General features: G+C 42.2%; 1 protein-coding gene across 1 annotated transcript in view; it reads right to left on the bottom strand.

The window, feature by feature from the left end:
• The window catches only part of abcb6a (ATP-binding cassette, sub-family B (MDR/TAP), member 6a), a 215,276-nt gene that overhangs the window by 112,695 nt on the left and 76,292 nt on the right, over window positions 1–26,289 (bottom strand). Inside the window, exons 8-10 of the mRNA XM_059967532.1 lie at window positions 11,353–11,462; window positions 4,941–5,006; window positions 220–345 (exon numbers count right to left, since the gene is read on the bottom strand). Coding sequence (XP_059823515.1) covers window positions 220–345; window positions 4,941–5,006; window positions 11,353–11,462 — 302 coding nt within the window. The remainder of the gene's footprint in view (window positions 1–219; window positions 346–4,940; window positions 5,007–11,352; window positions 11,463–26,289) is intronic.

Raw genomic sequence — 26,289 nt, 5'->3', positions numbered from 1 at the left:
CCAGTCTCAGCCTGTAATGTCGATGACTTATTCCTCTCCACAGACGCTGCCTGACCTGCTGAGTTCCTCCAGCACTTTGTGTGTGTTGCTCAGGATTTCTAGCATCTGCAGAATCTCTTGTGTTCAGGATTAATCGGAAGTATTCTTTATGCTAGCATGATCATAATAGCATGAAGTGCCCACAGGTTCCATGGACACTCTCAGCAGGACACCGCTTACCTGAAGCTTTTTCTCAGTGACAAAGTAGGCACAGAGCAGTGATCCAGCGAGCAGCCCGAGACTGATGATCATGTTCTGAGTTTGGTTTAAAATTGGGAGACTTGCAATTGTTTTCCATTCTGCCACCTAAACAAAAAGTAATATTGAAGAGTTTTGATGGCAAACTCAGGTCCACAATAAGACTGAATAAATCAAACATTACTATAGATTAGAATCATATCACTGGCTTATGTCATGAAATCTGCTGTTTTGTGGCAGCAGTACAATGCAACTAAACTATACAGTAAGAGATATATATATAAATAAATAAGTGCAAAAACAAAGCTAAAATAGTGAGGTGGTGTCATGGGTTCATTGTCCTTCCAGAATTCTGATGGCAAAGAAGAAGCTGTTCCTAAAACATTGAGTGTGTGTCTTCAGGCTTCTTTATCTCTGCCCTGTCAATAGCGATGAGAAGAAAGCATGACCTGGGTGATGGGGGTCCTTAATGATGGATGCACCTTTTTAAACATTAAAGGGCCCTAACGAAGGGTCCCGGCCTGAAACATTGACTGTTAATTTCTCTCCATAGATGCTGCCAGACCTGCTGAGCTCCTCCAGCATTTTGTGTGTGTTGCAACAATGCAGAACGAAGTCAGAATCAGAATCAGGTTTATTATCATTGACGTATGTCGTGGAATCTGTTGTTTTGTGGCAGCAGTACTGTGCAATACATAAAATACACCATAAACTAAGTATACAGTATGTGTATGTAAAAAAACAAATTATATAATTTGTGCAAAAAGTAGTCCATCATCCCCTTAAAACTAATCAATAAGCTTCAAGATTTTTGCCTCAATACCTCCTTGTGCAATTGAATCATCAGTTTCCTTTTGCAGACCCCAGTCTGTTCCAATTGGCAACAACGTCTCCTTCACTATCTCTATCAGCAGAGGTGCAGCACAAGGCTGTGTGCCTAGCACCCTGCTCTAACTGCTTTACACTTATGACCATGTGGCTAAGCAATGCCATATTCCAGTTTGCTGATGACACCACTGTTTTTGGCCAAATAAAAAGTGGTGCCGAATCAGCATATAGGAGGGAGAGTGAAAATCTTGCTGAGTGGTGCCATAACAACAACCTCTTACTCAATGTCAGCAAGACGGATGATTGACTTCAAGAGGAGGATCAGAGGTGGAGAGGGTCAGAAACTTTAAATTTCTCGAAGGACCTTTCCTGGGCCTAGCACATACAGTAAGTGCAATTATGAAGAAAGCAGGGCAGTGCCTCCATTTCCTCAGGAGTATGTGAAGATTTGCATGAAATCTAAAATTCTGACAAACTTCTATAGAAGTGTAGTGGAGATATATTGACTGGCTGCATCACAGCCTGGTATGGAAACACCGACGCCCTTGAATGGAAAATCCTACAAAAAAAAAGTGGATACAGCTCAGTCCATCACTGATAAAGCCCTGCCCACCACTGAGCACATCCACATGAAGCATTCTTGCAGGGAAACAGCATCCATCATCAGAGACGCCCACCACCCAGAACATGCTCTCTTCTCGCTGCTGTCATCAAGAAGAAGGTACAAGGGCTTCAAGATTCACACCATGAGGCTCAGGAACAGTTATACCCCTCAACCATAATGCTCTTGAACCAAATGGGATACTTCACTTGCTCCATCATAAAAATGCTCTCGCAATCTATGTACTCACATTCAAGGACTCCTCACCTCACTTCTTGATTGTTACTGCTTATTTATTTATTATTGTTATTTCTGTCTTTTTGTATTTGCAGTTAGTTGTCTCTTGTACACTGGCTGAATGCCCAAGTTGGCCTGGTCTTTTGTTGGTTCTATTATGGTTATTATTCCATTATGGATTAATTATGTCCGCAAGAATCTCATGGTTATATATGGTGACATTTGTGCACTTTGATAATAAATTTACTTTGAACTTTGACAAAGAGAGCAAAAATACACTGAGGTAGTGTTCATTAAATAGAAGAGATATTGAAAAGTACTGATGACAATTCCAGATCCACAATAAGAATGAATGAATCAGACATAACAATAGGTGTTAAACTCAAAGTCACAACTGGAGTAATCTGGCACTTGGATTGCTTTCCGTATCCACCATGACTTCCATGGTCTCACAACAGCTACTAGATTTCCTCCCACCCTACTTCCTGCAAGAATTGCATTCCATTTCCTCAGTTTCTTAATATTCATCTTCCATATCATTACTCGTCTCTAAAGTTTACAGAGAACAGTGCAGAAAAAAAAAATCCAGTGAGTGGAAGTTCGGTGGATGAAGATGCCTTGCTAATGAAGATCGGAGGAGAATGGCCAGACTAATTCAAGCTGACTCAAAGGCAACAGCGAATCAAATAGCCACACGTTCTCTATGAATAAAGAGGATGAGCTACAGCAACAGAAGAAAAAATAGACATACACTCAGTGGCCACTTTATTAGGCATAGACAGTATCTAAAAAGTGGTCACTGAATGCATTTAAAAATCTTTAGTGTTCCACTGAAGTAAAATACAGTACTTTATAAGAAAGATAATTCAATCCTTGCTTGATTAAAGCTGTTTCAATTGGCAAAGGAATCGCTTTGAAGATAACATCAAAATCTGCCTGAAGAAATTCAGCATTACATCTAAAACTAGGAAGACACCGTACTCAATAGATGAAGCTGGAGGAAATCTGTTCCCTCGTTTATACATGGGAACGAGTGGCAGCCGTGAAAGGAGAGACTGGACCACTAAAAGACCCGACCTCTAACTACAGCTATCACTTACTCTTGCCCAGAATAGGAGGATCCCAGACTGGCCTGTAGAGCCACCCGAGAACCTACCAATAGATAACTCCCTAGGAGAACATCACACTCAACCTGAGTGATCACACTATTTTATGTATGTGATTAGAGTTATAATAGATCTTTTAAAAATGGTTTCTAATATTGGTAGGCATTGTAATAAATAGTAAGGATGGGAAATTTGCAGTTGGGTGAAACTAGAATTAGAGGTCAAAGGTTACAGGTGAAAGGATTGAGGGGGAACTTCAGTCAGAGGGTGGTGCCAGTGTGGAATGAGCTGCCAGTGGAAGTGGTGGATGTGGGTTTGATGTCAACATTTAAGAGAAGTTTGTTTAAGTATAGGGATTGGAACGGTATAGAGAGATATGGTCCTGGTGTGGGTTAATGGAACTAGGCAGAATAATAATTTGGAATGGACTAGATGGGCCAAAGGGTCTGTTTCTGTGCTGTTGTGCTGTCTGACTAACCAGCAACAATAATCACAACTGATATAAAGAGGGCTTAAGAACAAGTAATAGGAGTAATACAGCTCTTTACACTGGCTCCTTCATTTTCAAAAACAATGGCATATCCTTACCTAGCTTTTTATCCTTTCTCTCTGGAGAGGAAGAGGATGAGCAGTAACTTTGTAGAGGTGCATAAAATGATAAGAGGCATAGACAGAGTGGGCAGCAAGCACGTTTTTCCTGGGGCAGAAAAAGCTAATATGTGGCAGTGATTTTAAGGTGATTGGAGGAATGCATAGAGGGGATGTCAGAGGTAAGTTTCTTGTACGGAAACTGGTAGGTGCATAGAACATCCTGCCAGGGATGGTGGTAGAGACAGATATATTAGGGACATTTAAGAGACTCTTAGATAGTCACATGAATGAAAGAAAATGTTGGGTTACGTGGGAAAGAAGGGTTAGATTGATCTTGGAGCAGGTTAAGAAGTTGGCACAGCATCGTGGGCCCAAAGTACTGTGCTGTATGGTTTTATGTTCTATGCTCTCGTTCCTTGCTCATCTATTGTCAATGTTCCACGATTCCTTTAGTGTACAACTATCTAACCACTCTAAGGATGAATACGCTCCATGTCTGTAAACAGTCATCTGGGGCAGAGATTTACAAAGGTGTTTAGCCTTTGAAGTTAAAACAAAAGCATCATTTCTTTTCAGCCTTAAACTAAGTGAGGAACCTAAGCTTTAGGCCCTGGGTCCAACACCATTAGGTTCAGGAGCAACTATTACCGTTCAGTCAACAGGCATGGATGACTTCATTCACCTCAACACTAAGCTGATTTCACAAACCTATGGATCCCTTTTCAAGGACTCTACTCCCCATGTTCTCAATATTATTTATGTATTTATTTATTATTATTGTTTTCTTTTTGTATTTGCACAGTATGTCTGTACATTTCTTTTTCTCTGTGTGTCTAGTTTTTCATTGATTCTATTGTATTTCTTTGTATCTGCCGTGAATCCCTTTGAGAAAATGAATCTTAGGGGAGTATATGGTGACCATACATGTACTTTGATAATAAATGTAATTTGAACTTTGAAATGTCCAAACCCTTATCCCACCTTCTCTCTGTAGGCCATCTCATCGTTGTTGTTGATGAGACCCACTGCTGTTGTGTCATCGGTGAATGCAATTGCTCAGGTATTTGGCCTTGCAGTCACGTGTGAGCAGAGTGTACAGCAGTGGGTTCAGCACACAGCCCTGGGGGTACCCCTGTTGAAGAGGATGAGGAGGGTAGAGTGGTTACCTGAGGTCTGTTAGGGAATCCAGCACCCATTTGGTGCTGCACAGTGGTGTATGGCAGGTAGGCTGGTGCAGGTAATGCATGAGGAAGTGTTGACAAACTTTTATTAAACCATAGTTAATCCAATCGAAAAGCTGAACTGTTTTATGAATTGTCATGACTCTGATGTGTTCTTACCTGATACTTCAGTATGGCATCATTGAAACGATTCACCTCGTAACGCTCAGCATTGTAATACTTCACCTGAAGGAAAAGGACGGTAGTCAGCGCACGTCTGAGAAACACAAGTAAATCTGCAGAGCAACACACACAAAATGTTGGAGCAACTCAGGTCAGGTAGCATCTATGGAAAGGAATAAAGAATCGACAGTTCAGGCTGAGACTCTTCTAGTGCTCAAACAGGAGGCCCAAAGCATCAACTCCTTATCCCTTCCATAAATGCTGCCTGACCTGCTAAGTTCCTCCTGCACTTTTGGCAGCATTACTTAAGTCTGAGCTGTAAACAAAGATACAAACTCATTTATTCAATGCAGTCAGGTGATTACTAATATAAATTTCAGCACTCTAAAATGTCAGTGTGTATGTGTCCAGGCTGAGAAAGAGGAAAATTAGATTCATGCACTGTCTTATCTCACTGTGGTATCGCACCCATTCTTCAGACATGGAACAATTCCCAGAATAAGGCCATTTCAAGACAGCATATCATGTACAGACTTCTGCATTTACAGCAGACTTTCTATAATGCTGTTAATATTGCTGCTTACATTTTATTACATTTTAAATACAAGCTGGTATCTATGTGTTTATGCACATTTGATTCCATATTTGTTCTTCTAACTTTATTTTTCCATAATGCTTTAGACTGCACCATTGTTGAACGTTGTTGCTTTTTGTTGCTGGTCGTGCCCTGACCAACACATCACAGCAATTTCCTAATATAGGTTGATTCCAGCTAACTGGGCCATCAGTTAATCAGAGCAGCCACTTACTTGGGACAACTCTTAAAGAACAAAAACAAATTGAGAAAATAGCCGGGATTCCCTTTGTTTATTTGGGACACTGTGCTGCTCAATTGGGATAGGAGACTGGTGCTGAACAGTTTCTAACTCACATCAGCTGTGTGTATTTGTGTGGCCATTAGCATTAGACACTACGCTGTGCTTAGAGTGAACAGTTTCTATATAGCACCAGTTGTGTGCTTGTGTTACATTATCCATTTGGGCTGATTCAAAAAGCAGTGATTTTTGATGATGTTGTTTTCTATTTTGACTTGAAAAAATTTCAGACCCTTGCTCAGATACCATGATAAGATCTGACATTAGCCGATAAAATTACCCTGATTTTGTTTATTTACAGTTAATCAAAAGAACATGGCAGTGTACACTGGATGATTTCCTCTGTCAATAACCATTACAAACTAATACACAGCTTTATAAAACTGTGGTAGTATTGGTAGTGTTCAAATTTGTTATCTATTTTTTTTAAACACGTTATTTGTTAATCAGTTATTTGGTAGTTTGCCTTTTTTTAAAAATAACTTTTTAACTATTTCCATGAAACTTCAGCTAATTGGGGCAGTGGCTTAATGGGGCCAAAATGCGTCTCAATCATGTGGCAGTAACTCAATGCATAAAAGCCTGCTGACGTGGTCAAGGGATTCAGTTGTTGTTCAAACCAAACATCAGAATGGGGAAGAAATTTGATCAAAGTGACTTTAACCATGGAATGATTGTGGGTGCCAGATGGGATGGTGTGAGTATCTCAGAACTTAAACAACCATGCATTACAACAGTGGTGTGCAGAAGAGCATCTCTGAATGCACAACACGTCAAACCTTTAAGTGGATGGCCCACAGCAGCAGACCATGAACATACATCCTATACCTAATAAAGTGATCATTGCGTGTATCTATGGTGGGCATAAAAGAACCCTACCTTTATCTGACCAACAGGGAAGTTTCTCTCTACTATTCTTGCCCCGATATGTTTTATAAATTACCTCACATTTATTGCCCCAATTAACATGCAATGGAATAGTCGTTCATTACAAGTATCGGAAACTCAGCCAGCTCCATTGTGGGCACTAGTCTCCCCACCATTGAGGGCACCTTCAAAAGGTGACACCTCAAAGAGGCGGTATCTTTCATTATGGACCCCATCACCCAGGAAATCCCCTCTTCACATTGCCACCATCAAGAAGGAGATACCAGAGCCTGAAGACACACTCAACATTTTAGCTACAGCTTCATCTACATCATGGTAGCATAGAGCTTAGCACGATGCTATTACAGCTCGGGTTGTCGGAGTTCGGAGTTCAATTTCAGTGCTGTCTTTAAGGAGTCTATACGCCTTCCCTGTGGAACGTGCGGGTTTTTGCCAAGTCCTCTGCTTTCCGCCCACAGTCCAAAGACGTATTTGGTAGGTTAATTGGTCATGATGGTTATTAAATCCGGGTTGTCGGGGAGATTGTGGGCTGGTGCAGCTCAAAGGGCCAGGATGGCCTATTTTGCGCTGTAACTCTAAATAAATGTTTTTTTCCCCCTCTGCCATCAGATATCTGAACGACCAATGAACCAACAGATGAACACTACCTCACTATTTCTGCTCTCTTTATGAACTAATTATTGAATTTAATTTTATACATATATGTTTCTTATTGTAATTTATAGTTGCTTATGTAGAGCACTGCACTGCCGCCACAAAACAACAAATTTCACGATATATCAGTGAGATTAAATAGGATTCTGATTCTGATGATGGTTATTGCCCAATTAACATGCAAAGAAACAGGCTGCATGGTCATTATGACATGTATAGTTGTAGAAGTTTGCTGTGCATACTAATATTATGTATACTTTCAAAGTTCTTCTAAGAGCAGAATTAGGCCATTTGGCCCATCAAGTCACTCCACCATTCCATCGTGGCTGATTTATTTTACCTCTCAATCCCACTCTCCTGCCTTTTACTAATCAAGAACTTATCAACCTTCATTTTAAATATACCCAATGACTTGGTTATCAGAATTCCACAGATTTACCACCCTCTGGCAAAAGAAATTTCTCCTCATCTTTATTCTAAATGCATCTTTTTATTCTGAGCAACACGCACATAATATGGTAATGCATTCATACTTTAATTATAAATCTTATTTTGACTTTCATTAGCTATGAAGAACATTGGTATGTAAAAGTTGAGGGGGGTAAATATGGATATGATTTTAATTTTATTTTTTTCTTAATGAAAGACATAAAATTGAAGCACTGTTACAATCAGACTGGCCACAAATCAACAAAGCAAAAAAAAACTTAGCAAACCCGTGGGAAAGTAATCTCATATCAATTCATGCATTTTTCTTCAGCAATCATATATCATCTCCCCTCTACCCTCCCACCACCTCCAGCAAGACACCATCTCTTTACCCCTGCTAACAACTGTGTACCTTGTATCTCTCCATTCACTATGTGCACACGAATAATCCTTCAACCTAGACACATTGGATACCACAGATGATGGAAATCTGAAGTTACACAAACAAAGAACAATACAGCACAGTACAGGCCCTTCAGCCCACAATGTTGTGCTGACCCTTAAATCCTGCCTCCCATATAACCCTCCACCTTAAATTCCTCCATATACCTGTCTAGTAGTCTCTTAAACTTCACTAGTGTATCTGCCTCCACCATTGACTAAGGCAGTGCATTCCACACACCAATCACCCTCTGAGTAAAAAACCTTCCTCTAATATCCCCCTTGAACTTCCCACCCCTTACCTTAAAGCCAAGTCCTCTTGTACTGAGCAGTGGTGCCCTGGGGAAGAGGCGCTGGCTATCCACTCTCTCTATTCCTCTTAATATCTTGTACACCTCTATCATGTCTCCCCTCATCCTCTTTTTCTCCAGAGAGTAAAGCCCTAGCTCCCTTAATCTCTGATCATAATGCATACTCTCTAAACCATGCAGCACCCCGGTAAATCTCTTCTGTACCCTTTCCAGTGCTTCCACATCCTTCCTATAGTGAGGCGATCAGAACTGGACACAGTACTCCAAGTGTGGCCTAACCAGAGTTTTATAGAGCTGCATCATTACATCGCGACTTTTAAACTCTATCCCTTGACTTATGAAAGCTAACACCCCATAAGCTTTCTTAACTACTCTATCTACCTGTGAGGCAACTTTCAGGGATCTGTGGACATGTACCCCCCAGATCCCTCTGCTCCTCCACACTCCCAAGAATCCTGCCATTTACTGTGTACTCTGCCATGGAGTTTGTCCTTCCAAAGTGTACCACCTCACACTTATCTGGGCTGAACTCCATCTGCCACTTCTCAGCCCACTTCTGCATCCTATCAATGTCTCTCTGCAATCTTTGACAATCCTCTACACTATCCACAACACCACCAACCTTTGTGTCTTCTGCAAACTTGCCAAGCCACCCTTCTACCCCAACATCCAGGTTGTTAATAAAAATCACAAAAAGTAGAGGTCCCAAAACAGATCCTTGTGGGACATCACTAGTCACAACCTTCCAATCCAAATGTAGTCCCTCCACCATGACCCTCTGCGTTCTGCAGGCAAGCCAATTCTGAATCCACCTGGCTAAACTTCCCTGGATCCCATGTCTTCTGACTTTCTGACTAAGCCTACCATGTGGAACCTTGTCAAATGCCGTACTAAAATCCATGTAGATCACATCCACTGCACTACCCTCATCTATATGCCTGGTCACCTCCTCAAAGAACTCTACCAAACTTGTTAGACACGATCTGCCCTTCACAAAGCCATGTTGACTGTCCCTCATCAGACCATGATTCTCTAAATGCCCATAGATTCTATCTCTAAGAATCTTTTCCAACAGCTTTCCCACCACAGACATAAGGCTCACTGGTCTATAATTATCCAGATTAACCCTACTACCTTTTTTGAACGAGGAGACAACATTCGCCTCCTTCCAACCCTCCGGTACCATTCCCGTGGACAACGAGGACATAAAGATCCTAGCCAGAGGCTCAGCAATCTCTTCCCTTGCCTCATGGAGCAGCCTGGGGAATATTCCATCAGGCCCTGGGGACTTATCCATTCTAATGTATTTTAACAACTCCAAAACCTCCTCTCCCTTAATATCAACATGCTCCAGAACATCAACCTCACTCATATTGTCCTCACCGTCATCAGGTTCCCTCTCATTGGTGAATACTGAAGAGAAGTATTCATTGAGGACCTCGCTCACTTCCACAGGCACATCTTCCCACCCTTATCTCTAACCGATCCTACCTTCACTCCTGTCAACCTTTTGTTCTTCACATAATTGAAGAATGCCTTGGAGTTTTCCTTTACCCTACTCACCAAGGCCTTCTCATGCCCCCTTCTTGCTCTCCTCAGTCCCTTCTTAAGCTCTTTTCTTGCTACCCTATATTCCTCAATAGACTCATCTGATCTTTGCTTCCTATACCTAACGTATGCTGCCTTCTTCCACCTGACTAGACACTCCACCTCACTTGTCACCCATGGTTCCTTCACCCTACCATTCTTTATCTTCCTCACCTGGACAAATTTATCCCTAACATCCTGCAAGAGATCCCTAAACATCGACCACATGTCCATAGTACATTTCCCTGCAAAAACATCATCCCAATTCACATCTGCAAGTTCTAGCCTTATAGCCTCATAATTTGCCCTTCCCCAATTAAAAATGTTCCTGTCCTCTCTGATTCTATCCTTTTCAAAGATAATGCTAAAGGCCAAGGAGCAGTGATCACTGTCCCCCAGATGCTCACCCCACTGAGAGATCTGTGACCTGACCCGGTCCGTTACCTAATGCTGGATCTAGTATGGCATTCCCCCAGTCAAAATACTGTGACAGGAATCCATCCTGGACACACTTGACAAACTCTGCCCCGTCTAAACCACTGGAACTGATCAGGTGCCAATCAATATTAGGGAAGTTAAAGTCACCCATGAATACAACCCTAGACAAAAGGCTGGATGACCACAGCATCTATGGAGGGAAGTAAACAGCCGATGTTTCAGGTTGAGACCACTCATGAGGACTGGGAAGGAAAGGAAAAGAAGAGAGAATAAGAAGGTTGGGACAATGGGTGTGTGTGGTGGGGGGGGATGGAGTATAAATTAATTATATAGTTAATATATAAATATATAAATTATTTATAATTTATAATATTATAATATATAAATTATATCTGGATGATAGGCGAGACCAAATGAGGGGAAAGGTGGGTGGGTCTGGCTGTTTGCCAGGCATACCCCCCCTTCCCCCTGGGTCTAAGCCTTGGTTTAATTAATTTAATTTTTTTTTAAAAATTATGTTATAGTACATTTTATGTATGGCACTGTACTACTGTCACAAAACATTGAAATTCAAAACATATGTTAGTAATAATAAAACTAATTCTGATTCTGGTCTCATCCCCTTCCTTTCCTGTTCTGAACCAGGGCCTCAACTTGAAACATCAACTGTTTATTCCTCTCTGTAGATGCTGCCTGACATGCTGTGTTCCTCCAACATGCTGCATGAGTTGCTCCATTCTTTCAGCTGATGTGAGAAGTGTAATGACCTCAGGAAATCAACATTACCGTTTCAAAGTTGAGCAAGGAGTCAACGGCCTTAGACTTTGCCTCGTTGTCCCTGGTGTTCATTTCTCTCCTGTACTTCGTTCTCCATTCAGTTATCAGAATGGTTGCAGCTGCAAACCAAGAAAAAGCAACAGCATGAAACAATTATATAAATAAAACCTAAAGTCATTATAATGGCTATAATGAGTGGAAATCAAGATAGCATTCTCAACCAGTTACCATTCACATCAGGGAAAACACTGCTAAAAGATCACTCACATCCTTCATCTTGAGTAGATGAAGATTAAAGATTAGCTCTATTTGTCACATGTCATAAGGCTGGAAATGGCTAATACTAAAGCATAAGAGGAAATTATAGGCTAGTGAGCCTGGCATCAGTAATAGGCAAGTTATGGTAGGCGTTCTAAGAGACTGGACATACACTGGTTGTGTTTTGATAGGCAGGGACTGATTAGAGATAGTCAATATGGCTTTGTACATGGTAGACCATGTCTAATCAATCTTATAGAGGTTTCTGAGGAAGATACCATCTTCTCATTGCTACCATCAAGGAGGAGGTACAGGAGCCTGAAGACACACACTCAACATTTTAGGAACAGCTTCTTCCCTTCTGCCATCAGATACCTGAACGGGCAATGAGTGTATGAACACTACCTCAGTAGTTTATCCTCTCTTTTGCACTACTTATCTAATTTAATTTTTCTGTATTTATATTTCTCACTGTAATTTACAGCTTTTTTGCCACAAAACAAAAATAGTCACAACATATGCCAGTGATATTAAACCTGATTCTGATTTGTCACTTGTTATACTGAAGCATACAACAAAATGTGTTGCATTGTGTCATATCAAATGAGTGAGGATTGTACTAGGCAGAGCAGTGTCAGCCTAGTATGTCCACAACTCACTAGCCCTGACCGTACATCCTTTTGGAATACGGGAGGAAACTGGAACACCCAGAGGAAGTCCACATGGTCATGGGAAGAATGTAAAATCTCCTTACAGACAGTAATGGAAATCAAACCCTGACCTTACGGTTGGCATTGTAAAGTGTTGCACTAACCATGCCACCCACTATCAAGATACCACTCATCCTCCATCACTCCAAAGAGAAAATTCTCAACTCGCTCAGCCTTTCCTCATATGGCACGTTCTTTAAGCCAGGCAGCATTTTGGTAAATCTCCTCCACACCCCCTCTAAAGCTTCCACATCCTTCCTATAATGAGGCAACCAGAACTGAACACAATATTCCATATATGGTCTAACCAGAGTTTTATAAAGGTGCAACATTACTCATGGCTCTTGAATTCAGTCTCCTGATTAATGAAGGCCAACACACCAAAAGCCATCTTAACAACCTATCAACTTGCGCACCAACTTTGAGGTACCTGAGATCCCTCTGTTCCTCCACACTCAAGAACCCCGCTACTAACCTTGTACTCCACCTTCCAATTTAACCTTTCAAAGTGAATCACTTCACAGTTTTTCTCGATTGAATATCTGCCACTTCTCCACCCAGCTCTGCATCCAATCAATGCACCGTTGAATCCTATTACAACCCTCTACACTATCCACAATACCACCTGCAAATTCCTGTCATCTGCAAACTTACTAACCCATCCTCCACTTCCTCATCCGTTATTTATAAAAATCACAAAGGTCAGTGTTCCCTGAACAGATCCTTGCAGAACACCACTGCTCACCAACCCCCAGATAGAACTACTTCCATTTACTACCACCCTCTGCTCTCTGTGCACAAACCAATTCCAAATACACACAACCAAGTCTCCATGGATCCCATGCTCATGGCTTTTTGAACAAGTCTACCCACGGGGAACCTTGTCAAATGCCTTACTAAAATCCATATACACTATATCTAACACCAGACTGTCACCAATTTGTTCGTACACCTAGGAAAACTCAAGTAGCGTCATTAGGAACAACTAGCCATGATCAAGTGGCAGAGCAGACTCAATGAACCAAATGGCCTAATTTGGCTCCTATGTCTGGTGGTCTTATTCAAGTTTCTTTCACTTGGCAAATATTCTCAGCACAAACCACCAAGTACAATACAGATTGAGCATGTTATCAACCATTACTGGATTATCTATGATTAGATAGTAGCAGAACCATACTCAGTGATTAATTTATTAGGTTTACCTATAGACCTGCATGTTAATGCAAATATCTAATCAGTTAATCACATGGCAGCAAGTCAATGCATAAAAGCATGCAGACATAAGACCATAAGATATAGGAGCAAGAATAGGCTATTTGGCTTGGCCATTCCATCATGGCTGATTTATTACCCCGATCTCTTGCTTTCTCCTTGTAACCTTTGACACCACGACTAATCAAGAACTTATCAGCTTCTGTTTTAAATATACTTAATGACTTTGCCTCCACAGCTGTCTGTGACAATTGAGTCCACAGTTTCACCACTGTCTTGCTAAAGAAATTCCTCCTCATCTCTGTCCTAAATGGACATCCCTCTATTCTGAGACAGTGCCCTCTGGTCTTAGACTCTCCTGCTATAGGAAGCATGCTCCTCACATCCACTCTATCTAGGCTTTCAATATTCATTAGGTTTCAGAGAGAGTCTCCTCTCTCATTCCTCAAAACTCCAGCAAGTATAGGTCCAAAGCCAACAGACACTCCTCATACAATAATCCTTTAATTCCTGGGATTATTCTTGTGAACCTCCTCTGGACCTTCTCCAATGCCAGCACATCTTTTCGTAGAGAAGGGACCCAAAATGCCTCAAAATACTCCGTTCGGTCTGACTAATGTCTTATAAAGCCTCAGAATTACATTCTTGATGTTATATTCTAGTCCTCTTGAAATGAATGACATTGCACTTGCCTTCCTCACAACTGATTCAACCTACAAGTTAAATTCTGGGGAATCTCGCACAAGGACTCCCAAGTTCCTTTGCACCTGGTCATGATCAAGAGGTTCAGTTGTTGCTCAGACCAAATATTTGAATGGGGAAGAAATATGATCTAAGTGATTTTGACCATTAAATGATGGTGGGTGCAACAGGGTGGGTTATGCCTCTCAAAAACTGTTGATCTCCTGGGATTTTCATACACAGCAGTCTCTAGAGTTTACAGGGAATGGTGCAACAAACAAAAAACATCCAGTGAGTGGCAATTCTGTGGGCAAAAACACCTTATTAATGAGAGAGGTGAGAGGAGAATGGACAGACTGGTTCAAGCTGACAGGAAGGCGACAGTAACTCAAATAATCATGCATTGCAACATCTCCGAATACACAACACATTGAACTTACAAGTGGATGAGCTACAGCAGCAGAGGACCATGAACATACACTCACTGGCCACTTTATTAGGTACAAGAGATACATGTGAGCAATAAAGATAATCTTTAATCTTTACATGATGCTATATGCCTGCATGTAAGTTTTTCATTGCATCTGTGCATACACGTACTTATGCATATAACGTTACTCAGAGTCACAGTTAGCTTATTGCCAAAGTACATATACGTCATAATATACTACCTTAACATTCAATTTTTCTAGGCATTTATAGGAAAATAAAGGAATACAATAGAATTTTTGAAAAAATATGTATAAAGACTAAAAAAAGGTGCAAAAGACAATTTGCGTAAATAAATATACAGATAATACTGAGAAAGAAAATTGTAGGGTCCCTGAAAGCGAATCCATAGTTTGTGGAATCAGTTCAGAGTTGGGGTGAGTGAAGTTATCCATGCCAGTTCAGGAGCCTGATGGTTGTAGGGTAATAACAAAACACTCAACTTTGACTTTCAAGACTCAAGTTTGTTTAATGTCATTTCCAGTCCACAGGTGTAAAGGAGAACAAAATAATTGTTAAACACGAGGAAGTCTGCAGACGCTGGAAATTCAAGCAACACACACAAAATGCTGGTGGAACGCCGCAGGCCAGGCAGCATCTTTCCGGAGAAGCGTTGTCGACAGCGCTGCTCCTGAAAAATAATTGTTACTCTGGATCTGATGCAGCTCAAAAAAGATAAAGAACACAATAATAAAAGAAGCACAATAAGTATAAATGCATAGGATGGCTTATATACATAGCAACTCACACAAAATGCTGGAGGAACTCAGCAGGTCAGGCAGCATCTTACATACAAGCATCAGGTCCTGAAGAAGGGTCTCGGCCCCAAATGTTGACTCTTTATTCTTTTCCATAGACGCTGCCTGACCTACTGAGTTCCCCATCATTTTGTGGATTTCCAACATCTACAGATTTTCTCGTGCATATATACCAGATTGATTGTACATCCGTAATGTGACATTAGGCACAGGGGTGTCTGTACATGAGATGACCTACAAGAAATGATAAAGTAATGGTGGGGGGGGGGGGAAGTTGGGTTAGTGGGTGGAAGTGTTCATCAGACTTACTGCTTAGGGAAAGTAACTATTTTTTGAGTCTGGTGGTCCTAGCATGGATGCTACATAGCCTCCTCACTAATGGAAGTGAGACAAACAGCCCGAAATCTGGGTGGGTGGGATTCTTTGAGTAGAGCCCACGGATTAGAAATTAATAAGAGAACATAAGAAAGTCAACTTTCTTAGAATGTCTCTTTAGATAGTCCAGAAGGTACCTAATAAAGTGGCCACTGAGTGTAAGCAGATTTGCCTATCAACTCTAGCAATCTCTATGTTCCTAAACAGAAGCCAAGTCAGGCACTCATTCACTTCTTGTTTGCTACTATTAACAATGCAGCGAAGTGTCAGTTTACTACTCCAGCAATGCCTCTCCTGACAATCAGTCCTTTCATATCAGACATTGCCAATACAGGAAAGTGTGGCTCAGCACAACCCCCTCAATTACCTACTGTGGGGAACAAGTCATATTCTCTGGTTTCAGCACTTGGTCAATAAGAGGTGGAATGGCTCTCTTTCATGTTTCCTGAATCACAGACATTAAAGCCAAACAGCTGGCCTCTCTAACAAAGGGAGTGATGTTCGATTACACGGAAAAGCCCCGAGGTAGCTCTTTAGGTTTCATCTGAACAGGCTCTCTCCCAAGAACACAGGATTTAATTATCATCAGAAAGCATTTTTCTGCTCTGAGTGATGTAAGATGAGACCACTTTAAAAGCTGGAGATTGCATTGTGCTGCCGACAGACAAACACACATCAATTCAGCATCACATGCCCTTAATGGGACCGAAACAGTTACCATCTAGTAGCTCTTAAAGTGGCAAAGCCTTCTGCTTCCAGCAACTCTCAGAACCACTCCAAACACTCTCAAAACAGGTGGGTTAGATAAAAAAAAACCGATTGGCTTTATTTTTGTCATATGCACAACATAACATAGGTGAAAAACACAAAATGCTGGCAGAACTCAGCAGGCCAGACAGCATCTATGGGAGGAGGTAGTGATGACGTTTCGGGCCGAAACCCTTCATCAGGAAATATAGGTGAAATGTATTATTTGTGTCAAATCACATCAGCGAGGGTAGCCAGTCGGCAAGAGTTGCCACAGTTTTTGCATCAATATAGCTTTCCCTCAGCTTACTAACCATAAGACTTATGTCTTTGGAATGTAGGAGGAAATAGGAGATACACAGAAACCTCAGCATTCATACCACCAGGTTCAAGAACAGTCATTACCCCTCACCCATCAGGCTCCTGAATCAACATGGATAACTTCACTCACCTCAACAATGAACTGATTCCACAACCTACAGACTAACTATCAATGACTCTGCAACTCATGTTCTAAGTGTTTTGTATTATTATTCTTTTTATTTGCACAATATGGCTTCTTTTGCACATCGGTTGATTGTCAGTTTTTGTTTGTGTGTAGTTCTTCATTGACTCTCATGTTCTACTGTTAATGCCTGCACAAAAATGAATTTCAAGGTAGTATATGCTGGCATATATGTACTCAATAATAATTTTAATTTGAACTTTGAGTATAAACCTTCCTCTACACTTTCCTATCAAAAACTCCCACAGCAGCTAGAGTACGTCAGCACCTCAATCAAACACTCCCACACCAGCTAGAGTGCCTTGGTCGATCTCAACCTACCTAAAGCAAACATTTTCTCACCCATAAGCACAAACTGGCAGCGGTGTGGCCCACCTGACAAAATGAATGGAAGTTACTCACCATTCTGTAGCACCTCTCAGAATGTGACCTCACCACCAGGATGGTTAAACACAGGGAAAACATACACGAGGCTTCATTCACGTAGGTATGCCACTACTTAGATATTCCCATCCAAGTCTCAATACCATCCTAACAAGGAGATATTCTGTCGATAGTACTTGACCCAAGCCCCAGATCTCCTCCAACCCACCCACGCTCCCAACTTTTGGACCACCTTCCTCAGAAGGCGATGACTTTCCATCCATCACTTTCCCAAAAGCAGCTTGAGATGACTAATAAATCCTAATAATAAACCACTAAAATCAACATCTTGAAAAGGCTCCCTCGACAAAGAACAGCAAAGTAGCAGGCTCTTCTGGCCCACCGAGCCCACGGCACCCCAGTCACGCCGATGTGACCAACTGACCTCAGAACCTGCACATTTTGGAATATGGAGGAAAGGAAAACCCAGAGGAAACCCATGTAGCCACAGGGAGGACATGCAAGCTCCTTACAGGAAGCAGCAAGAATTGAACCCAGGTCACTGGCGTTATTATAGTGTTGTGTTAGCTACTAAAGACGAAAGATTTGCTTCATTAGTTGCTTGTGCTTTGCTACATACAGTGAAATGCGTCATTTGTGTTAACAACTAATACAGCTCAGCGGCAAGTGTCACTATGCTTCTGATGCAAGGCATACCCACTCCTTACCAACTCAAACACATACATCTTTGGACTGTGGGAGGAATCCTTGCAGTGGGAGTTGTACCTAGGTCGCTGGCACTGCAAAAGCATTATGTTAACCGCCCCTAGTGTTCCATTATAAACGTTTGGGGTAAAAATGCAAGGAACAAGATGCTTTTGATTAAGGTGATTCAATTCCACATGTAGAATTGCAGAGACTCCCAAGCTAAGGCAACATTTTTATGTGCTATAGCAGGAGCACTCTGATCTCAGGTTGAACATTACTCACTAATTACAATGGAGTTATAGGCTGTGGCTCAGTGCCAATTACATTCGAGATTCAAGGAGGGCTTGGAGGCTGATGATTGGGATACCATTCTTTTTTGTGTGGAGGGTGGTTTGATGTTTTTCTCTGAATTGACTTTCATGTTCCTTCTTGTTTTGTGGCTACCTAGAGAAGACACATATGAGTTGTGTATGGATGATGTTTTGATAACAAGTGAGCCTTTGATTCCAGTTTGTTTAATGTCATTTCCAATACGCAAGTTCAAAGGAGAACAGAATCATGTTACTCTGGATCCAAGGCAGCAAGCAAAAACACAGTAAGATAAAGAGCGTAGTAATAAAAAACACAATGTGTAAATACACAAGATAATATAAAAAGGGATTGATGGTATGAACATAAAGTGAGAGTAGGCACAAGTGTGTCTGTACCTAAGGTGACAGGCAGGAAATGATAGTGGTGGTGGGGGTGCATGGAGGGGTTGAGGTGTTGATCAGCCTTGCAGCTTAAGGAAAGGAACTGAGGAGCTGGGCTTTCTCCAGTGTGAGTGCTTGATTTTATCACCATGGAAATGTTCCATTAAATCCTGATGTCCTTTAGACATGCTAAAAAGTTGTATGCTTCCATCCCGATGAAGGGCCTTGGCCCAAAACGTCGACTGTTTATTCATTTCTGTAGATGCTGCCTGACCTGCTGAGTTCCTCCACCATTTTATGTGCACTGCTCTGGATTGCCAACATCTACAGAACCCCTTGTATTTATGTTTTTAGTTGTTGCAGTTATTATCAATTAGAAAAGACACAGTAGCAGGGCTGCACAGTACTTTTGTTGGTACCGTAATACTTTACAGTGCCAGTGACCTGGGTTCACTTCACCGTCTGTAAGGACTTTGTACAGTCTCCCCATGACTGCGTGAATTTTCCCGTGCTCCAGATTCCTCCCACATGCTAAAGATGTACGTAACAATTAACGTGCTGTGGAGTGCTATTTTGACACCGGACGTATGGCAACACTTGTGGACTGCCCCAGCACATCCTAGGAACGTGTTGGTATGATGCATTTCAGTGATGGTTTGATGATTCAATGTATGTGTGACAAATAAAGCTAATCTTTAAATCTCTCTTTAAATCTTTAGCCATTTAGACACCAGCAGCTGGCATTCATGCATTTTATTCCATATCCATACTTTATCATCTAATTTATTTTTATATAATTCTTTATTCTTTATCATTGTTATATGTTGTTGATTTTTGTTGCATGTCATGCCAACACACAACAGCAATTTCCTCAGATGTGTACCTGTATATGGCAAACAAAGTTGACCCTTTCTGCAGTGGCTTCTCTGTAATGTTCATTGCTAATGTAATGGCTTCTCTGTAGCACCAATGTTTGCGGTATGGCTAGGAGATAACGGGGTTTGGTATGCAGGGGTTAGCCAATGAGAACATGTTGTTCTTTCTTGTCTGCCTGGGAGCTGGTTCTTCGTGGTCTTTTGTCGAGGAGAGATGCGTGTGGAGAGAGCCGGTAGAGCACTGGACGGAGTGGACTGGAATCTGAGGGTCTGAAGGTCGGCGACATTCGGAGGAGATCGATGGTGAAAGGATAACTTCTGAGTGAGCTCGAACTGGAACTTTTGACTTTGACTTGGGCCTTTTTATTTGTTTTGTTTATTTTCATTACTAACCCTATATTCAGATTAAGATTCATAAAGTCTATGATTTAACTGCATATGGTGCACTATCTGATATTTTGTTTTGTGGATTTGTAACTGGGGGTACGTTACACAGCATTCACATAAATGTGATTACCCAGTTTGGCGGGGCCGAAGGCTGATTTCCCTAGACAAGTGGTCGCCAACCCGTCGATCGCGATCGACTGGTCGATCTTTGAGACTTTCCCAGTAGATCCCGAAAAAAAATTGAAAAATAAATACTCAAATACTGTTGAGAGATTGTTTCCCGGTTGCGGGGTTTTACTTCCGCTCTTTCTGCCCAGTGCGCATGCGTGTAGCTCCCCCGCACTATGCAGTGTACTTCACTGGTCCCCAACCATCGGGCTGCAAGGAAACAATATGAGTCAGTTGCACTTTTCCTCATTCCCCGTCATGCCCACTGTTGAACTTGAATCCATGCAAGGTCATCAGTCGTCTAAACGCCGTGATACCCTCGTGCCAGTGTTCGCCTCGGGTGGCTGGCAGGAAGTGCCGTTGCTACGGGCCCAGAGCGCGGACAGATGGGCGCTGCCTCTAAACCTGTTCACCACACCGAAAGTTCGTGGGGAAGTGGGGAAGCCGGTGCTAAAATATTCGCAGACGATCTAATTCAGGCTCAAGGTTTCATAAATATCAGAGCAGCTACCTTGCTGTGATCCACTAAAACAAACTTTTGTCAGTCGATAGATCCTACAGGGGGGGTGGGGGGGGGCCTGTCACTCTCTTCGCTCAGTCGGTCACTCTGTCCGGACTGCAACCGCTGCGGCTCCGGCACGGGGACCTCTCCGGCCATGATCTTGTCCTCTCACCCCAACCGCGACAGCCGCACCTGGCCAAGGCATCTGGCGGCAGGCGGGTGGAGGCTGCAATTCGGGCCGGGAGGCTGTCCGAGGCAATGAAGCCCTCAAAATGGCTTTGGTACCCTGAGTCCAAGCACCCCACACTTAAAGACAAATGCGTTGAGAACTTTCAGCGGAAAAAACATGAGCAAGTGGGACAGAAACTAAGTGCCCAGAGCCGCAAAAAAAATTGCGGAATAGACTGGACATAAGGAACCTGCATTGGTGTATTCCGGTCGTGTTTAACACCAACTCCCCCCCCACTCCCCGTCGGCCAGACCGCAAGAATATTGTCAATATTAAACAGGTCTGCGGTGCCAAAAAGGGTGGGTAACCCTTGTGTTTATACATTATTTCTACTTACCGGTTGCGGGGTTTTACTTCCGGTCTTTTCTGCCCCAGTGCGCAAGCGTGTAACTAGTCGCTCTCCCCTTTCACTAAGACCGAGGGAGGGGATCTTGGGCTTAAAAAGGTTGGTGACCACTACCCTAAACGAACATGAGCTGGGCGAGCCTGAGAGTTATATTTAAATACCTTAATATTTCTAAATCATTGAGACATCCAGCACATAAACAGGAAGAACACTCAGTCTGCAACTTCTCTGCTGACATATTTGCCTCAACTACACTAATTTCATTTGCCCACAGTTGGACTGAATTGTTCTACACTCAGTAGCCACTTAGGTACATTTGCTTATTAATGCAAATATCTAGTCAGTCAATCATGTGGCTGCAATTCAATGCATAAGAGCATGCAGACATGGTAAAGAAGTTTAGTTATTGATCAAACCAAACTCAGAATGGGGCAGAAATATGATCTAAGGTACTTTAATTGTAGGTACCAGACAGGATGGTTTGAGTATCTCAGAAACTGCTGATCTCCTGGGATTTTCACACACAACCGTTTCTAGAGTTTACAGAGAACACTGCAAAACTACCCATCCTACCTGCATACAGGCAGAGGCTAAAGAGCAAAGACTCCAGAGATTAAAGCAAAGAGATGGTCACAAGAGGTGGAGAAGCAGCTATAGAATTGCTTTGAGTCAGTGGACGGGGCCGAGTTCAAGTGTGCATCTGAATGAATACACGATAGTTATCGTGGACTTAATTAAGACAGTAGTGGACGGGCATGTCCCCACAAAATCCTTAAAAGTCTTCCGCCATCAGAAACCAAGGATGAACCATGAGTTCCACAATCTGCTGAGGACCAGGACAGAGGCATTCAAGTCTGGTGACCAAGAAAGTTACAAGAGGTTCAGGTACAGATCACAGCAAAGTGGCAATTCCAGACTAAACTTGAATCAATAAAGGATGCTCGATATTTGTGGCAGGGCTTGAATGCTATCACCTCATAAAGTTAAATCAAGCGACATAGGTGACAATAGGGCTTCACTTCCAATGGCTTGTATGCTTGCATTGACCATCAAATCATGAACTCCGACAGCCCCTGATAATCGAGTGATTTCAGTCTCTGAGGTGGAATTGTGAGCAGCCTTCAGAAGGGTGAACCCATGAAGTGAGCAGTCAATGGACGCTGCCCGACCTGCTGAGTTCATCCAGCTTGTTTGTACGTGTTGATTTGACCACAGCGTCTGCAGTGTACTTTGGGTGAACCCATGAAAAGCATCCGGCCCAGATGGGGTACCTGGGGAAGTACTAAAGACCTGTGCCGATCAACAGGATGGAGTGTTCACTGAGATCTTTTAGCAGCATGAGGTACCCACCTGCGTCAAGCAGGCTTCAATTATACCGGTGCCTAAAAAGAACATGGTGACCTGCCTCAATGACTTGAGGTTGGTGATGAAACGCATCACATCCTGCCCGAGAAGCGACTTGGATCTGCTCCAATTTGCCTAGCAGATCAACATATACACAGCAGGTGCCATCTCACTGGCTGTTCACTCAACCCTGGACTATCTGGACAGCAAAGATGCACATTTCAGGATGCTTTTTATTGACCATGGCTCAGTATTCAATATTAAAATCCCCTCAAAGCTAATCAATAAGCTCCAAGAGCTTGGCCTCAATACCTTGTGCAATTGGATCCTCAATTTGCTGTTCATTGACTTCAGCTCAGCATTTAACACCATCATTCCCACAATCCTGATTAATAAGTTACAGAGCAAGTAATAAGTAGTAAGTGATAAGTTAGATGCTGCCTGGCCTGCTGTGTTCCACCAGCATTTTGTGTGTGTTGTTTGATAAGTTACAGAACCAGGGCCTCTGTACCTCCCTCTGCAATTGGATCCTCGACTTCCTAACCAGAAGACCATAATCTCTGAAGATTGGTGATAATATCTCCACCTCGCTGACGATCAACACTGGTGCACCTCAGGGGTGTGTGCTTAACCCATGGCTCTACTTTCTGTATACCCATGACTGTGTGGCTAGGCATAGCTCAAATATCATCTATGAATTTGCTGATGACACAATTGTTGGTAGAATCTCAGATGAGATGAGAGGGCGTACAGGAGCGAGATATAGATATACCAAGCAGCTGAGTGGTGTCGCAGCAACAAACTTGCACTCAACATCAGTAAGACCAAAGAGCTGGTAGTGGACTTCAGGAAAGGTAAAACCAAGGAACACATAGAGAGATAAGAAGTGGAGAGAGTGAGCAGTTTCAAGTTCCTGGGCTTCAAAATTTCTGAGGACCTGACCTGGTCCCAACATATCAATACAGCTATAAAGAAAACAAGACAGCAACTATACTTCATTTGGAGTTTGAAGAGATTTGGTATGTCAACAAATACACTCAAAAACTCTTATAGATGTGCCATGGAGAGCTTTCTGACAGGCTGCATCACTGCCTGGTATGGGGAGCGGGGAGGAGGGGGGGCAAATGCACAGGACCGAAAGAAGCTGCAGAGGGTCATAAATCTAGTCGGCTCCATCTTGGATACTAGCCTACAAAGTACCCAGAACATCTTCAAAGAGTAATGTCTCAGAAAGGCAGCATCCATTATTAAGGAACCCCTAGTATCCAGGGCATTTCCTTTTCTCACTGTTACCAACAGGCAGGAGGTACAGGAGACTCAGCGATTCAGGATTCTTCCCTTCTGCCATCTGATTCCTAAATAGGCATTGAACCCATGAACACTGCCTCATTTTAAAAATATATATTATTTCTGTTTTTGCACAATTTTAATCTATTCAATATACATATACTGTAATTGATTTACTTATTTATTTTAATTTTTTTCTATATTATGCATTGTGTTGAACTGCTGCTGCTAAGTTAACAAATTTCATGACACATGCCAGTGATAATAAACCTGAGTCTGATTCTGAATTTCAGTCATTTCAGATTGGCAACATCTCCTCCACAATCTCCATCAGCACCGGTGCATCACAAGGCTGCATGCTTAGCCCCCTGCTCTACTCGCTTTACACTTATGACTATCTGCCAGGCACAGCTCCAATGCTACATTCAAGATTGCTGATGACACCACTGTCATAGGCCGAATCAAAGGTGGTGATGAATCGGCATATAGGAGGGAGACTGAAAATCTGGCTGAGTGGTTCCAGAATAACCTCCTACTCAACATCCGCAAAACCAAGGAACTGATTGCTGACTTCAGGAGGAAAAAATCAGAGGTCCATGAGCTAATCCTCATTGGAGGATGAGACATGGAGAGGGTCAGCAACTTTTAGATCCTCAGTGTTATTATTTCAGAGTATCTGTCCTGGGTCCAGCACATACACTCAATTGCAAAGTAAGTACTGCAGTACCTCTGCCTCCTTAGAAGTTTGCAAAGATTCAGCATGAAATCAAAATGTCCACAAACTTCTATAGATGTGTAATATTGACTATATTGCACATCTATAATATAGAGGTGAATATAGAGTATATTGACTGGCTGCATCACAGCCTGGTATGGAAACACCAAAGCCCTTGAATGTAAAATCATAAAAAAAGTAGTGGATACAACCCAGTCCATCACAGGTAAGGCTCTCCCCACCATTGAGCAGATCTAAACCAAACACTGTCACAGAAAAGCAGCATCCATCGTCAGGACCCCCCATCACCCAGGGCACACTCTCTTCTTTCTGCTGCCAATAGGAAGAAGGTGAGTCTCAGGACTCACACCACCAGGTTCAGGAACAGCTACGACTTCTCAACCAACAGGCTCTTGACCTAAAGGAGATAATGTCATTCAACTTCACTTACCTCATCATTGAAATGTTCCCACAACTTATGGGCTCACTTTCAAGGACCCTTCATCAATATTTAATGTGTATTTATTATTATTTTTCTTTTTGCACTTGTACAGTTTGTTGTCTTTTGCACACTGGTTGGATGAAATGTTGATGCAATCTTTCACTGATATTGTTACAGTTATTATTCTATGTATTTACAAAGAATGCCCACAAGGAAATGAATCTCAGGGTTGTATTCAGGGACACGTATGTCGTTTAATAATAAAGTTACTTTGAACTTTTGAAAAACAAACAACATTCAGTGTGCTGCAGTTCTGTGGGTGAAAATGCCTTGTTAATGAGAGAGGTCAGAGAAGAATGGCTAGATTGGTTCAAGATTACAGGAAGCTGACAATAACTCAGACAACTACATGTTACAACAGTGGTGTGCAGAAGAGCATCTCGGAACACACAATACATTCAGCTTTTAAGTGGATTGTTTACAGCAGCAGAAGGCCATAAACGTACACTCAGTGGCCACTTTATTAGGTGCAGAAGGTACCTAATAAAGTGGCCACTGAATTTATGTCTTGCATTTTCAAATGAATTTACATTTGATTGTGTAATTATATCTGATTTCACTACTTTCTCTAGCATCAACCACTCCCTGTGTAAAAAAACTTCCTGATTGTCACGTTTAAATCTCCTCTCACCTTAAATCTACACTATACATTCTTATTTTTGACAACCCTACAATGGGATAAAGACCAACTACATACCCTGTCTATGCTTTTCATAATCGTATAACACAAGATATTCTGAAGTTGCTGTAACACACTCACAATGCTGGAGGCCAGGCGGCATCTATAGAAAGGACTAAACAGTCGATGGTCCAGGCTGAGACCCTTCCTCGGGACTGGAAAGTAAGGGGGCAGATGCCAGAATAAGAAGGTAGGGTGAGGGGAAGGAGGACAAGTTGGAAGGTGATAGGTGAAGCCAGGTGGGTGAGCAAGGGGGATGAAGTGAGAAGCTGGGAGGTGATAGCAGGAAAAGATAAAGAGTTGGAGAAGAAAGAATCTGATCGGAGAGGATAGTGGACCATGGGAGAAAGGTAAGAAGGGGCAAGATGAGGTGATAGGCAGGTGAGGAGAAGAGAGGGGGCAAGAGGGGAGCCA

Source organism: Hypanus sabinus, chromosome 4, assembly GCF_030144855.1.
Source record: "Hypanus sabinus isolate sHypSab1 chromosome 4, sHypSab1.hap1, whole genome shotgun sequence".
Lineage (NCBI taxonomy): Eukaryota > Metazoa > Chordata > Chondrichthyes > Myliobatiformes > Dasyatidae > Hypanus > Hypanus sabinus.
Note: the sequence above shows the minus strand (reverse complement) of the source record. Positions and strands in the feature narration are given on the sequence as shown.